The sequence below is a fragment of the Artemia sp. Qi Xiang Cuo genome, chromosome 5 (genome assembly GCF_049724085.1).
Source record: "Artemia sp. Qi Xiang Cuo chromosome 5, ASM4972408v1, whole genome shotgun sequence".
Lineage (NCBI taxonomy): Eukaryota > Metazoa > Arthropoda > Branchiopoda > Anostraca > Artemiidae > Artemia > Artemia sp. Qi Xiang Cuo.
The window spans coordinates 40,545,172-40,561,860 of NC_142798.1; the positions used below are offsets into that span (position 1 = coordinate 40,545,172).

The following is a 16,689-nucleotide window of genomic DNA, read 5'->3' on the forward strand; positions in this document are numbered from 1 at the left end:
TAGGTCTTTTGTCTTAGGGATTTGCTCCTCAAATTTTTAAATTGAAAAATGAGTTTGATGTTATAGTATTAAAGAGAATCTTTAAATCTTTTATCATCAAAAATGTGGAATTTTGCAGTTATGACAGAGTAGAATTTTACATGAGGAGGAGGGTTTCCAAATTTTTTTTCCGGAAACGTGAGCTAAGTTTTAAAATAAATTTTAGGTCTTTCGTCTTTGGGATTTGCTCCTCAAATTTTTAAATTGAAAAATGAGTGTGCTGTTCTATTAGTAAAGAGAATCTTTCAAGCTTTTATCATCAAAAATGTGGAATTTTGCAGTTTTGACAGAGTAGAAGGATTTTGTACGGGGATTAATTTTACATGAGGAGGGGGTTTCCAGGGGTGAAATTTTCAGGGGAAACTTTACAGATTTTTTTTCCGGAAACGTGAGTTAACTTTTAAAATAAATTTTAGGTCTTTTGTCTTAGGGATTTGCTACTAAAATTTTTATATATATATTCTTTTTGTCTTTAAGTTTTTATAATTTAAAACTTATTTATTTTCAACAACAAATTGTGTAATTGTTCTTTATGTACATATTAGAATTTGTGTTTACGTTTATTTATTTTCAATGAGGAGGGGTTTGTAAAGGTGTTTACTTTTATTTTTGACCCTTTACCGATTAATTTTCATTTTTACATCTCTAAATCAGATCAGAAAAATAGAATAACATTTTAAGCTTTCATAAACAATCATACTTTCACTAATTTCTTTTCTTCTGTAGCAGGGAGTCATTATTTTATACTAAATTGTTTCTTCTTTTCTAGGAAATCCCCGATTTGACAGACCCAATGAAAAGGGCAAGGACTGATAATGCCGCTTCACTAAAATAGTCGACGATGCATAGCCCCTCCATACCTCATCACCTCCCTTCCAAGCCGTTAATGCCAACGCAATCTGCCACTCATCATGAGATGCCTGACCCTTTGGGTGATCATATTGAGTTAGAAATATCATTTTTTTGTGACTGTTCAATTTGTAAAGGACATTATCATGATTTTGAGCATTCTAATGATTCTACTACAGCATGCTTAGACAGTGTGGACAAAGGGATAGATGAGAAGAATCTGGAGGAACTGAGGAGAAGAATCATACATGATATGGAGATAAATTTATACAAATTGAAAGTAAGATCTCATAAAAAAAGATTAAATGGGAAAGAAAAGGGGGAAGAAGATCGAAAGAAGAGACATCGTAAAGAGGGCTATCTTTACAGAGATATCTCAACATACAGCTTAAAAGACTGTGATGAAAACTCAAAGAAAAATGCGCTTAGTTCTAGATATAACAGTGAATATTATGATAAAGATGATCTAAGAGACGAGAAAAAGTGGTTATTAAAGAGACAACATAAGAGGTTATTCAATAGAATGGATATGCCAGTGATCTATCAAATGACATTGAGAATAAGAAGGAGATCCCTAATATCACCACGGAAATTAAAGACATTGTGTTATAGATTTCAGAAATAAAGTTTCATATATTTATTATTATTATTTTCTTAGGCTTAAGGGTCGAGGCTTGAGAATTTTAAGAGACTATTTTCCCTATTTTAATATATTTATTCAGATGACTACTGACTCAATACGAGATACAACCTGATAACCAACTTCAATATTTGTTATCTACCAGAAACTTCATTGGAAAATGAACAGCTCAACATTAACTTTTCTACCGATTGATCACTTTCAGACTGAAAAGATCAAAATATATAAAAACTTTTTCTATCTTCTATTTAAAAATTTAGAATATAACTTTAGATTTATTTATTTTTTGATGAACTTAAAAAATGATGTTGAAGATTTTTATTTTTATCTTGAGAAATTAGAATTTAAATGTAAGTTCTTTAATAAAATTCGGAATTGAGTTAACTTATCATGATCACAGAATAACTTTTTCTATCTTCTACGAAAAATTTGGATCACTACTTTAAATTTTTCCATCTCTTTGAGAAAATCTGAACTGAAATGAAGAATTTTTAGTTTTTCTGGGAAAAAAAATAGAATTGATCTATAAGTTATTTCTTTTTTCATTGAGAAAATTCAGAAGAGAACTTGAACTTTTCTTCATCTCGTTGAGAAAATTAGAAATTAACTGAAGCTTTTTATCTTCTTGTAAAATATTCACATTAATACTATAACTTTTCCTATATTATACAATAAAATTTAGAACATTACTTTAAATGTTATTATGTCTGTCGGGAAATGTTCCTAATTATCTTGTAGCTCCTGCTAGTAATGGTTTAATAGTCATTATCACTGTTAACACGTTTACATCTTCTACAAAAAAATGTTTATTACCTAATTATAGTTATGACTTTGGGGTAAAATATGAATTGAAATGGAACCTTTTTATATTATTTGGAAGAATATAATTGATCAATAACTAATTTCTTTTTTTATTGAGAAAACTCAGAAGAGAAGTTAAACTTTTCTTCACTTCCTTGAGAAAATTTAAAATTGAAGTACAACTTTGTCTTTAGGGAAAATATTCACACTGGAGTTTTTTATCTTCATTGAAAATATTAACGATCAAAGTATAACTTTTTCTTGCAAAATACAAAATACTTGTTACAAAACCAAAAGATTTCTAACAATATTAAAAATAGTTCTTACAGAATATAAAAGTTCGAACAAAATCCAAAGCAGTTCATACAAAACAGAAATAATTCTTAAAAAATACAAAAAGTTTTAAGAAATCCAAAATAGTTCTTACAAAACAAAAATTATTCGTAATAAATACAAAAATACTTTACACAAATCCACAATAGTTCTAACAGAATATAAAATACTTGGTGCAAAATACCAAATACTTGCTTCAAGACACTAAATTTCTAACAACATCCCAAATAGTTATTATAGCATGCAAAAAATTCAAACTTATTACAAAAATAATTCTTACAAAGCAGAAACAATTCTTACAAAATACAAAAAGTTGTAATAAAATCGAAAATAGTTCTTAAACAACAAAAACTATTCTTAAAAATAGAAAAAACCCTTTACAAAAATCCAAAATAGTTTTAGCAGAATTAAAAATAGCTTCTTCAAAATATGAAATACTTGTCACAAAGCAATAAAATTCTAACAACACAGAAAGTACTTCTTACATAATACAAGAAGTTCAAACATATTCCAAAAATAGTTCTTAAAAAACAAAAATCATTCTTACGAAATACAAAAATATTTTAGACACATTCAAAATAGTACTAACAGAATAAAAAATAGTTGTTTCAAAACTTGAAATACTTGTTACAAAACAAAAATATTTCTTAAAACATCAAAAATAGTTCTTACAAAATATAAAAAGTTCAAACAAAGTCAAAATTGTTCTTACGAAACATAAATAATTCTTAAAAAATATAAAAAGTTCTAAGAAATCCAAAATACTTATTACAAAACAAAAATTATTCGTAGTAAATACAATAATACTTTACAAAAATCCACATTAGTTCTAACAGAATAAAAAAAATACTTGGTGCAAAATACCAAATACTTGCTTCAAGACACTAAATTTCTAACAACATCCCAAATAGTTATTATAGCATAAAAAAAATTAAAAAATATAAAAAAAATAATTATTAAAAATCATAAAAAATTATTTCACAATAAAAATATTTTTAATACAATCCAAAATATTTCTTAAACAAATAAAACTATTCTTAAAAATAGAAAAAATACTTTACACAAATCCAAAATAGTTCTAACAGAGTTAAGAATATCTTCTGCAAAATATGAAATACATGTCACAAAGCACGGAAATTCTAACAACACCGAAAGTAGTTCTTACAGGATACAAAAGTTCAAACAAAATCCGAAAATAGTTCTTAAAAAACAAAAATTATTCTTACGAAATACAAAAATATTTTAGACAAATCCAAAATAGTACTAACAGAATAAAAAAATAGTTGTTTCAAAATTAGAAATACTTGTTACAAAACAAAAAGATTTATATGCCTTTCCTTGGCACCTTTCCAAACGAGCGAGGACCCCCCACTGGTTCATACACCGTGCAAAAAAGAGAGCTTTACTAAAACTCCACGTTTACAACCAGACTGGTTTTTTTAGGGACCACTCGGTAGAGTTAGCTAAGGTCGACAGAGCTTTATTTCATTTTTTTCAGGTTCATTTAGACCAGGGGACGGGCGCGCCCGGAACCTGGTCTAAATGAACCTTAAAAAAATGAAATAAAGCTATGGCGCCTTTACATATCTCTCCCGCTTGGTCCCTAAAAAACCAGTCTGGTTGAAAACGTGGAGTTTTCGTACTGCTCACTTTTTGCAATGTGTAGGAACCAGTGGGAGTCCCCGTCGTTTGGAAGGTGCCAAGAAAGGCATACAAATCTTTTTGTTTTGTAACAAGTATTTCGAATTTTGCAACAACTATTTTTTATTCTGTTAGTACTATTGTGGATTTGTCTAAAATATTTTTGTATTTCGTAAGAATAATTTTTGTTTTTTAAGAACTATTTTAGGATTTTGTTTGAACTTTTTTTATCCTGTAAGAACTACTTTCGGTGTTGTTAGAATTTCCGTGCTTTGTGACATGTATTTAATATTTTTCAGTAGATATTCTTTAATGTGTTAGAACTAAATTGGATGTGTGTAAAGTATTTTTTCTATTTTTAAGAATAATTTTAGTTGTTTAAGAACTATTTTGTATTTTATTAAAAATATTTTTATTTTGAAAGAATTGTTTCTGCTTTTTAAGAATTATTTTTTTAATATGTTTGAATTTTTGTATGCTATAATAACTATTTGGGATGTTGTTAGAAATTTAGTGTCTTGAAGCAAGTATTTGCTATTTTGCACCAAGTATTTTTTTTATTCTGCTAGAACTAATGTTGATTTGTGTAAAGTATTTTTGTATTTACTACGAATAATTTTTGTTTTGTAAAAACTATTTTGGATTTCTTAGAACTTTTTATATTTTTTAAGAATTATTTATGTTTAGTAAGAACAATTTTGATTTTTTTTGAACTTTTATATTCTGTAAGAACTATTTTTGATGTTTTAAGAAATATTTTTGTTTTGTAACAAGTATTTCAAGTTTTGCAACAACTATTTTTTATTCTGTTAGTACTATTTTGGATTTGTCTAAAATATTTTTGTATTTCGTAAGAATGATTTTTGTTTTTTATGAAGTATGTTTGGAGTTTGTTTGAACTTTTTGTATTCTGTAAGAACTACTTTCGGTGTTGTTAGAATTTTCGTGCTTTGTGACAAGTATTTCATATTTTGCAGAAGCTATTTTTAATTCTGTTAAAACTATTTTGGATTTGTGTAAAGGATTTTTTCTATTTTTAAGAATAGTTTTTGTTGTTTAATAACTATTTTCGATTTTCTTACAACTTTTTTATTTTGCAAGAATTGTTTCTGCTTTGTAAGAATTATTTTCGGAATAAGTTTGAATTTTTTGTATGCTATAATAACTATTTGGGATGTTGTTAGAAATTTAGTGTCTTGAAGCAAGTATTTGGTATTTTGCACCAAGTATTTTATATTCTGTTAGAGCTATTGTGGATTTGTGTAAAGTATTTTTGTATTTATTACGAATAATTTTTGTTTTGTAAGAACTATTTTGGATTTCTTAAAACTTTTGGTATTTTTTTATAATTATTTCTGTTTTGTAAGAACTGCTTTTGATTTTGTTTGAACTTTTATATTCTGTAAGAACTATTTTTAATATTGTGAGAAATCTTTTGGTTTTGTAACAAGTATTTTGTATTTTGCAAGAAAAAGTTATACTTTGATTGTGAATAATTTCAATGAAGATAAAAAACTCAAGTGTGAATATTTTCACGAAAGACAAATTTGTACTTAAATTTAAAATTTTCTAAACGAATTGAAGAAAAGTTCAACTTCTCTTCTGAATTTTCTCAATAAAAAAAAAGAAATTAGTTATTGATCAATTCTATTTTTCCAAATAATATAAAAAGGTTCCACTTCAATTCAGATTTTTCCCTAAAGTCATAAATTTAAAGCGTTCATCCAAATTTTTTGTAGAAGATATAAAAAGTTACACCTTGATCATGAATATTTCACTATGAAGATAAGGAGCTCCAATTTAATTCTGTAATTTTTCCGAAAGACATAAACAAATTTAAAGTAATTTTCTAAATTTTAGTGTAGAATATACGACCATTTATACTAGGAATGTTAATATGGTCCAGTAATATAAAAATTTAAAATTAATATAAAATTTTCTCAAGGATGTGAATAAATGTTAAAGGTATCTTATGAATTCTATCAATGAAAAGAGAAATAAATTACATAGAAAGACAATTTTTTAAAAGAAACACTAAAAATTTTTCATGTAAGTTCAGATTTTCTCATAGAGATGGAAAAATTTAAAGTAGTGATTCAAATTTTTCGTAGAAGATAGAAAAAGTTATTCTGTGATCATGAAAAGTTAACTCAATTACGAATTTTATTAAAGAAATTACATTTCAAATATAATTACTCAAGAGAAAAATAAAAATCTTCAACATCAGTGTTTAAGTTAGTCAACAAATAAATAAATCTAAATTTATATTATAAATTTTTCCGTAGAAGATATAAAAAGTTTTTATATCTTTTGATCTTTTCAGTCTGAAAGTGATCAATCTGTAGAATAGTTAATGTTGAGCTGTTCATTTTCCAATGAAGTTTCTGGTAGATAACAAATATTGAATTTGGTTATCAGGTTGTATCCCGTATTGAGTCAGTAGTCATCTGAATAAATATATTAAAATAGGGAAAATAGTCTCTTAAAATTCTCAAGCCTCGACCCTTAAGCCTAAGAAAATAATAATAATAAATATATGAAACTTTATTTCTGAAATCTATAACACAATGTCTTTAAGTTCCTTGGTGATATTAGGGATCTCCTTCTTAGTCTCAATGTCATTTGATAGATCACTGCCATATCCATTCTATTTAATAACATCTTATGTTGTCTCTTTAATAACCACTTTTTCTCGTCTCTTAGATCATCTTTATCATAATATTCAATGTTATATCTTGAACTAAGCACATTTTTCTTTGAGTTTTCATCACAGTCTTTTAAACTGTATGTTGAGATATCTCTGTAAAGATAGCACTCTTTACCATGTCTCTTATTTCGATCTTCTTCTCCCTTTTCTTTCACATTTAATCTTTTTTTATTCGATCTTACTTGCAATTTGTATAAATTTATCTCCATATCATGTATGATTCCTCTCCTCATGTCCTCCAGATTTTTCTCGTCTATCCCCAGGTCCACACTGTCTAAGCATGTTGTAGTAGAATCATTAGAATGCTCAAAATCATGATAATGTCCTGTACAAATTGAACAGTCACAAAAAAATGATATTTCTAACTCAATATGATCACCCAACGGGTCAGGCATCTCATGATGAGTGGCATATGGCGTTGGAATTAACGGCTGGGAAGGGGGGTGATGAGGTATGGATGGGTTATGCATCGTCGACCATTTTAGTGATGTTGCATTATCAGTCCTTGCCCTTTTCATTGGGTCTGTCAAATCGGGGATTTCCTAGAAAAGAAGAAACAATTTAGTATAAAATAATGACTCCCTGGTACAGAAGAAAAGAAATTAGTGAAAGTATGATTGTTTATGAAAGCTTAAAATGTTATTCTATTTTTCTGATCTGATTTAGAGATGTAAAAATGAACCAATATCTGGAAAGGGACACAAATTATATTAAAAACCTGGAAACAAACCTCCTCCTTGAATATTACTAACCGTACAAACAAATTATAATATGTACATTAAAACAAATAAAACAATTTTTATTTTAAAATAATTTAATTTAAAATTTTATCAAATCAAGGACAAAAAGAAAAGCAATATAAAAATTTTAGGAGCAAATCCCTAAGACAAAAGACCTAAAATTTAATTTAAAAGTTAGCTCACGTTTCCGGAAAAAAAATTTGGAAACCCTCCTCCCCATGTAAAATTAATTCCCGTACAAACTCCTTCTACTCTGTCAAAACTACAAAATTCCACATTTTTGATGATAAGAGCATGAAAGATTCTCTTTACTAATAGAACAGCACACTCATTTTTCAATTTAAAAATTTGAGGAGCAAATCCCTAAGACAAAATACATAAAATTTAATTTAAAAGTTATCTCACGTTTCCGGAAAAAAAAAATTGGAAACCCTCCTCCTCATGTAAAATTAATTCCCGTACAAAATCCTTCTACTCTGTCAAAACTACAAAATTCCACATTTTTGATGATAAAATCTTGAAAGATTCTCTTTAATAATATAAAATAAAACTCATTTTTAAATTTAAATATTTGAGGAGCAAATCCCTAAGACAAAGTAAATAAAATTTAATTTAAAAGTTAAGTCAAGTTTTCGGAAAAAAAAAAACTGGTAAAATTTCCGGCGGAACCCCTCCCCCCTGGAAACCCCCCTTTTTTACAGCAGAAAAAATTAGTATGGACAAAGAATTTCGCCCTGCCTCCCCCTTACTTTCCATGCGATGAAATAGTTTGTTTTTTAACATCGTAAAACTCTCTTAATCAGGGAATACATTTGAAAATAGTATATCTTTCGTCTAATTATACTAGAATGCAATTTCTTTCTTTGTCAAAACCCATGTTGCTATTCCATAAACAAGTGGGATTAATCTATGCGGTAACAGGAGCGTGCAAAATTTCATTCAACCCTGCTGCCGAGGGTAAAACACTAAGTCGACATTAATTCAGCTATTGTCAATTAAAACCTAAAGTCCCATCGAACTCTATGTATGTACGCTCTCTTGGTATTATTTTGACAACTGATTTTTTCCTCATTTTCCATTTGGTTAACAGAAAAATGCAAAAGTTTTTGGCAAAAACTGAAAAGAAAACAATTTTTAATTATCATCATAATTAGAATATTTTGGTTAACCGTTAATCTATTAAATACAGAGAAATTTTTTCAACTAAAATTAAGGAGCAACATTCGTAGTTCGAAAATGCTTGTTAATCTAATTTCAGGGCCTTGTGTTTCAGGCGAGTCGTTCTTAATTAATTTGGGTGTCACACTTTAGCGTAAAAAGCTAGGTATTGAGGAGGGGTAGCCCCTCATATACGGAATGATTTCTGTTCGTATCAGGCTTTAATCTTGCTCTTTACTACCAGTTGAAAAAACTTTTTATTAGATTTCAGATAGTTTTTCAGATAATGCCGTGAAATCCCCCCCCTCTTCCATGAAAAATACTCCCACGAAAAATACCTCCATGGTAAGTCCCCTCCCCCCCTTTGAAAGTCCCCATCCCCGGAAATTCCCCTTAAAAATTCTATTTTCACTTAAAATTTCCCCAGGAAAATTTCAGGCGCACAATTAGGCCTGGGATATTCTCCTAAGCCTACTTTCACTTGAGAAAGGTTTGTTTTTATATTAGTACTTTATTGTTTTTCAAATCATTGGCGAACTCCCCCCTCCACTGAAATTTGTTCCTGGAACTCTGCCCCTCCCCACAGGACTATGCTCCCCTTAAAAATTACCCCGCGGCGCCTTTCTTCCGCCGACAATACCCCAGCTCCCCCCGCCACAACCCCCCCGCCGAGGGCCACCCTGCGGTCGCTTTCCCCCGGACAAGTCCGCTGGGAGCTCTCCCCGGGGAAAATTGAGTCGCCAAAGAGAAAGTTCGACACATCCTGGAAAGTACAATGAAATAATGCTAACAATGGGCAAATTTCATACCTTACATTCTTAACCGACGCAATACCTTTACGCTAAGACCTCTTCTCAAAAAATTCGCAAATCTCTTAAACTAAAGAATTAATTACATCACTGTTGTTAGCTCCATCATTAATCTCCAATAATGTAAATGAACCCCTCATTTTTTTCCTCTACTAATATCCTTGAAAATAAAAACTATTCTCTTTGAATTCAATTCTCTTACTAATATTTAATTTAAATAAAAATAAAACTATACTGCTGTTGGTCCGACACGGACCTAACCTAAAAAAAAAAAAAATTGTTTATAATTAAATATAAATTAATGTAATTTTGCCAGAAAAAACTTTAACCAGAACAGATTATAACCAACCTGTTTGGTACGGGCACGTATGCACAGTATATACCTTCAAGCAAATTCCACATGATATTTCAAATTGCTATAACTTCTATAGAAACGATACCTCTTGGCAAATGACCCTGGTAACCGTACAATGCATTGAAAACTTACACACATATCTATGCCTAAGGTGTAAGTCTGAATGTAAGTTTTCAATGCATTGTACTCTTACTACTGTCCTCCTAAGAGAAAATCCTACTTTTTGAGGTTGGTTTTGTAGTTTTACTAAATCACTAGTTTTTAGCATTCAACACATACTGGAAAATGTCACGAGTCAGTTTATTTCAACTAGTTTTGTAGATCTAGATAGTTATCTTGAGTAATATACGAAGTAATAATTCAGTCTGTATCAAGTTTTCGCTGTTTACTTCCGAAAGAAAATGTTTTTATGAATTGACACAAACTCTAATAGGTATATATTTATAGTACCGTGAGCCCTGGCTTCGCCCGTAGCCGGCACTTGGCAGGGTTTGCTACATTTGATTCTATAATTAGGCAATAGCATAACCATTGTATTATTCATCGTGGCACTGCAATTTGACAATGCAAGCAGCAATCTCCAAATGAATCAGCTTCGTTTACTACTTTTTCCTCGAGAAAATAGAGGGCTCAATTTTCCTGAATATTTCAAATATTTGACTGGATATTTCTTTGTCCTTCACTTTCGTTTTTGACTCGTTGTAATTATAGCTGTCGGTTATCTTCTAACCAAATATTTCTTTTCTCTTCCCTTTCGTGTTTGACTCGTTGTGATTCTCACTGTCGCTTATCGTCAAACCACGTATTTCTTTGATCTTGACTTTCGTTTTGACTTATTGTGATTGTCATTGTCGCAAGTATTCTAACCTGATATTTGTTTGTTCTTCCTTTTCGTTTATCATTACTTCTGACATTTTTTAAATGCCATTTGCCTTAGCTGCTCGGATTGGTCTGGTTACATTTGATGGTCTAGGTCAGTGGTTGGCAAAGTAAGGCTCCAAAGCCACATGTGGCTCTTTGGCTCCTAAGTGCGGCTCTGGCACAAATATCTACGGAAGGCGCAGTAATATTTTCATTTAAAAAAACTCGGTAAGAAATAATTACATCTTATTTTGATAAATGAAAATTCTTCTATAAATCGAGAACATGTATAGATTTTTGTTTAATTTTTTTTTGTCCTGTCTTATGCAGTTATATATGAGCTGTTCACTGCACAAACTTATTAACTCCATTTTTTGAAAAATCTTAAATTATTATAAGTATAAAAGGCTATGACTATATCATATGCTTTAATACTTAAATTTAAGATATTTTATTCAAAAATGGAGTTAATCTATGTGTGCGCTGAACGCTTATATAGTAATAAAATTGTATTTTTTTCAATTTTATTTTCTTTAATTTAATATGTAAAATAATTTTGTGCCGGTGGTTTTAGAAAAAAATACATTTTTATAGGTACCTCAACTAACAAGGCTATGAAAACAAAGCAAAGAAAAACGGAAAATGAAAACCATGAATTTAAAAACGAGTGGACCAAGAATTTTGCGTTTATTCACAACTTGAATGGACTTACAACATATCTTATGTGTAAGGAGAAAATCACATATAACAAGAAGTCAAATTTAGAGGGACGCTTTACAAAAAGCAAGCGTCATTTAGTACTAAATATCCTACCGGTGATGCAAGGAAGAAAACAGTTAAGGAGCTTCAGAAGAGTCAAGAGTCGTCAATTTCTGTGTTTAATAAATGGGTGTAATATTACAGCAATATTATTATGGCAAGTTTTGTTATTGCCATGAGATTGCTAAGAGAGGGAAACCGTGCACAGCCGGCGAATTGATAATTTTTTTTTTTTTGAATGCATCCAAAGAGCTATTTCGGGATTTTAACAACAAATAAGATATTCTGAAAGAATTAAATAGTTTCCATTGTTTGTCAAAACCATTAAAGATAGAACAATTAAAGTGTGTTCGAATATAACCACCCAGCATATCAAAGATCTGAAATTAGTTTCGGCTTTATCAATAGCAGTTGACAAGTCTTGAGACATAAATGATACAGGGCAAGTTTTCCTTTTTGTAAAATTTATGTCGCGTGAAGAAGATATGACAAATACTGTAATTGAGTGTATGGATAAGCATCCTATTCCACTCGATAAAATTGTGTTGATTTCAGCAGATGGGACCAAAAGTATGACCAGCGTAAGAAAAGGGTTTGTTGCTATTTTGAAAGAAAAAATTAATCATGAGCATGAGATACTTGTTTACCATTGTATCATTCACCAAGAAGTGCTTTGTGCGCAAATATTTCTGGATGAAATCTGTAAACTTTGTGGAATTAGTGACTAGCATTACCAATCCAATTAAGCTAATGCTCATGGTCATCGTAAATTCACAGAATTTTTATTTGAAATGTAGAGTTGGTACACTGAACTTCACCTTCATAGCAAGGTACATTGGTTATCAAGTGGGACCGTTTTTAAATATTTTGCGTCCCTTTTTCCAGAAATTAAAACATTTTTCCTTGACAAGGGCATTCACTATCCAGAACTAACAGACGACCAGTGGTTCCAAAACTTTTATTTCATAGTATACGTTACGTCTCCTCTAAATCAGCTTAACCCTAAACTACAAGGGAAAGGAAATTTAATTTTAAAGATGTTAGAAGAAGTAATAGCATTCGAAAACAAATTATCCATTTTTGCTAAAGATTCTGAAAGGGAAACGTTGTTTCACTTTCCAAGGTTGCTAAAGCACCGCCAAGAAAATAGTTCCTATATTGATAGACACTATTTCAAAACAATAATTTTACAAATGAGGGAAGTCACCGGGTTTCAGGAATTTGAAAACAGCAGAGTAACTCAAGCATTTGTCAAAAATGCTCTAAATGCTAAAATAACCGATTAGAATTTTCTCCTTTTGGAATTGACATTGATAGCTTTGAAATACAATTGCTTGATTTAAAAAACAAGGAGATATGGCCTTCTAAATTCGAACGTCTTTGTGTTGAATTGGAAATACTGGAGAAGAAAAATATAACCTTAGTTCACAACACAGGTCGTCTGCTTTGAATCACCTGGAGAAGGAAGACATGATCATTTTCAACACTTGGAATAGTATTCCTGGCTCTTACGATCAGCTGAAAAAGCTCGCATTTCCTGTTGTTTTCTTTTTCGGTTCTACATATACATACGAACAATCTTTTTCAAGCATGAACATTATGAAGAGTAAACTGAGAAGTTATCTTTTTGATGAGATCTTGGAATCATGTCTAAACTTAAAAACAACAACATACAAACCTGACTTACTCAAACCCTTCAACGAGATGCAAGCAAATTATTCTCATTAATATATATCTATTAATTATTAAATTTAGTTTTATTTACTGTACAACCTATTTAGTGTAATAAAATTTAGTGTAATAAAAATTATTTAAATAAGCAGACTTGGCTCCCAATTTTTTTTAATTGTTGTAATGTTCATATTTGGCTCTTTGGCTAATAAATTTGCCGACCGCTGGTCTAGGTTCTTCATTTTCAGTCATTGTGAATTTACATTTTTCTGGTCGTCCTCTTGATCTTATCAAGCTTGATAGTTCAGGTGATTGAACCAAAATTTTTTTTCGTTCGAACGAAATATCATTTTTAATAGTAGTAAATTTGCGTTTTTTTCGGTCGTCCTATAGGGATTTTTTTATATTCCTTGCTACGAAACAATTAGCATTTAAACCTTAGTTATTTTTAGCATAGTTTAATTTTTTGCAGTTAACGTGGCAGATTCACAAACCGTTCGAATATCTTAAGGGTTTTAAGGATTTTTTTTTGCAATTGCTATAAATATATTTTATTTTTTGTCTCCAGACAAAATAATTTCGTCCTTGACTCGTTTTGATTATCGCTGTCGCATGTCCGGTCTTGTCAACATTGATGGTTCAGGTGACTGGACAACAATTTTATCTTGTTCACACGAGTTATCATTTTTAATAATTTTAAATTTGTGTTTTGGGGGCGTCCTTTAGGTATTTTTTTATTATACAGAATTAACCATAAAAAAAATTGAAAAGAAAATATGGAACCGTTTTCAAGATAAAAGTTCACCTAGCAGAGAGAATTTGATGGCGTTATCACTAAAATTGTTATTTCGTTAATTATATGTTCCTCGTTTAAAGAGAGTAGACAGGACCGACGTTTACATTTTAAAATAATCAAATGCGACAAGTGTTAAGCAAACGAATCACTAGGGAGATCAAAAAATTGCACACATTCCCTTATAAAGATCACCCTATACCTGCGATACAATATATGAAGCAATTCATCGATCACCTAGCAGAGAGAATTTGATGGCGTTATCACTAAAATTGTTATTTCGTTAATTATCACACAAAAAAAAAATGCAATAAGCTAACACTAATTTAAATAAAGCATCCTTTTTGTTGAATTTAGTTAGATAGCAATAAAAAAGAGTCACCATTTTAAAATAAACAGTAAGAAAAAAAATTACCTGTTCTGGCTGCATTCCATTCGGGAAATATTGTGAATTGGTCGGATATGGCAGAGACGTCGCAGCGACTGGATATGGGGGCATACTCGATGACTGAGTAGGATATGGCGGGACAAAACCTTCGGAAGGTTGAAAACTGAATTCAGGAAAATGATGGGGAAGCAAAACTGGGGAAGCAAAAAAAAAAATGAAAAGAGAAAATTTTCAAAATTTTCGGATTTCCACGTTTAAATTCACTAAGATCCGACGCTGGCGCTTAAAAAAAGTTACAGAGATTTAAGAAGAGATTTTCCCTTCCTTGATTATGGGAAGTTACTCGTGCAAATACTAGAAACGATTAGCCCTTTTCCAATTTTGTATTATAAATTTTAAGGTGTACTTTTGGCGTCGTATGGACATAATTGAAAGCTAATCTTCTACTGAAAAAAAAAAAACACAAGAACTTTTTTCTTCAAAACAATATTCGACTTTTTTTTGTTGATTGATTCATTTGGAGTTTTGTCCGTAAAACACCTAACGAAAATGGGGCTTTAGGATGTTCAGGAGAGGTAGGGTAGCAAGCACTTCGATCATAGTCATTGCAAATAAGCCGTGAAGATACGCCTCAATAATGTATACATTGATTTATTTTTAAAATAAGACTGCTCTTACAATAAAAAGGACCGTCTTTTAGGTCTTAATTTTGGAGCTATGTTCCTCTTAACTCCCACCAAAAAGAACAAAGAACGTAAGCTAAAGAAATAACAATGATCCTGCGAAATGCTTTCGTTGAGGGGTTTCAAATATGATATTGCGTGACCAATATTACCTGGAGTAGCTATTCATTCAATGTAAAGAATATCAGTATTATTCTGTAAGAGTAAATAATTTCTTAGATCATACTGCCTTTCCTTTTACAATTGAAACAAAATGAAAATGCAGAAAACGGGTAAAAAAAATTTACTAAGAGAGCGAAATGACAGTCACTGTCAAATTAAAAACCATTAACCGTTTTCCATTATTGCTTTTTCTTTATACCAAATCCATGACCAAATAATATCCGTACCACATATAAAGCTCTTAAAATGGAGTTATAAAGTGATAGATCAATTTTATTCAATTGACCCTTAGCACAATATTTTTTTTTCCAGTTATTGGAATGCATTAAGTAGATCCTAATACACCTTTATTAGATTCGGTTTATTATAAAGCATTGAAATATTCAGTCATTCCAGACTCCACTTTATGCAGATTTGCATGGGAATTGTCGACGCCATGATAAAGTCAAATAGGTTGTCTTCTTCTTTATACCATAATATATGTAATGAAGTTTTTTATGGCTTTTTATTATTTATTTTTGTAAATCGTTGAAACAACTTTTGAGGATTTTTTTTTAGAATTATCCTGCTTGAGAAGATTAAAATCAAAGGTATAGAAACGATAATCCCATAAGGATACTACAACTGTCTGCGGGAGAGGTCCAAGAATGTCGAAAAGCCTCTTTAAAACCTAATTTCTAAAACCTTTTTCAGACGCACAGGCCAATTAATTTGAGGCCTAAGGATGCGAGACCTACCTACCTCCCATCCTTGGTTACGCCAATAAATAATCAATATTTCGAAATTTCATATGCAAAGCTTGAATGTCATCACTTACAAAATCAAGCTAAGCTAATCCAGCATATAATTTTTCTGTCTGTGATTAAAAATATGCAATACCTCCTGCTAGACTGATCAATATTATACGAAATTTGCATATTAATTTTACTTCTTTTTTTTTGCTAAATGGCTTTCTCGAAATTTTGTTCGTAACGAACTTCTATATTCGTATATAGAAGTTACGCTAAAGTTCTAATTTTGTTCGAATCACAAACCCCTGAATCACAAAGGCCAGTTAATTAGAACATATAGCTCTTTTGAAAGTACTCAAAAAAACTTTAGCGTAAAGCGCGAGGTATTGACTAGGGGGCGAACCCCTTCATTTACGTAATAATTTCTGTTCGTTTTAAGTTCTAATGTTGCTCCTTACTTTCAGTTGAAAAAACTTGTTTTTTTTTTGTTTAATTTCTGACCGTTTTTAAATAATGCTGGGAAATCCGGCGCCCCCTTCATAGAAACGTTCTTTCATCCAAGGGAACAT

General features: G+C 30.4%; 1 protein-coding gene across 2 annotated transcripts in view; it reads right to left on the bottom strand.

Moving 5' to 3' along the window:
* Nucleotides 1–16,689, bottom strand: part of TSG101 (tumor susceptibility gene 101) — a 49,827-nt gene that overhangs the window by 13,026 nt on the left and 20,112 nt on the right. Inside the window, exon 6 of one of the 2 annotated variants that reach the window (XM_089088855.1) lies at nucleotides 14,572–14,690. In XM_089088855.1, coding sequence (XP_088944981.1) covers nucleotides 14,572–14,690 — 119 coding nt within the window. Of the gene's footprint in view, nucleotides 1–14,571; nucleotides 14,739–16,689 lie in introns of both variants that reach the window. The other variant, XM_089088854.1, reaches the window with a different exon arrangement.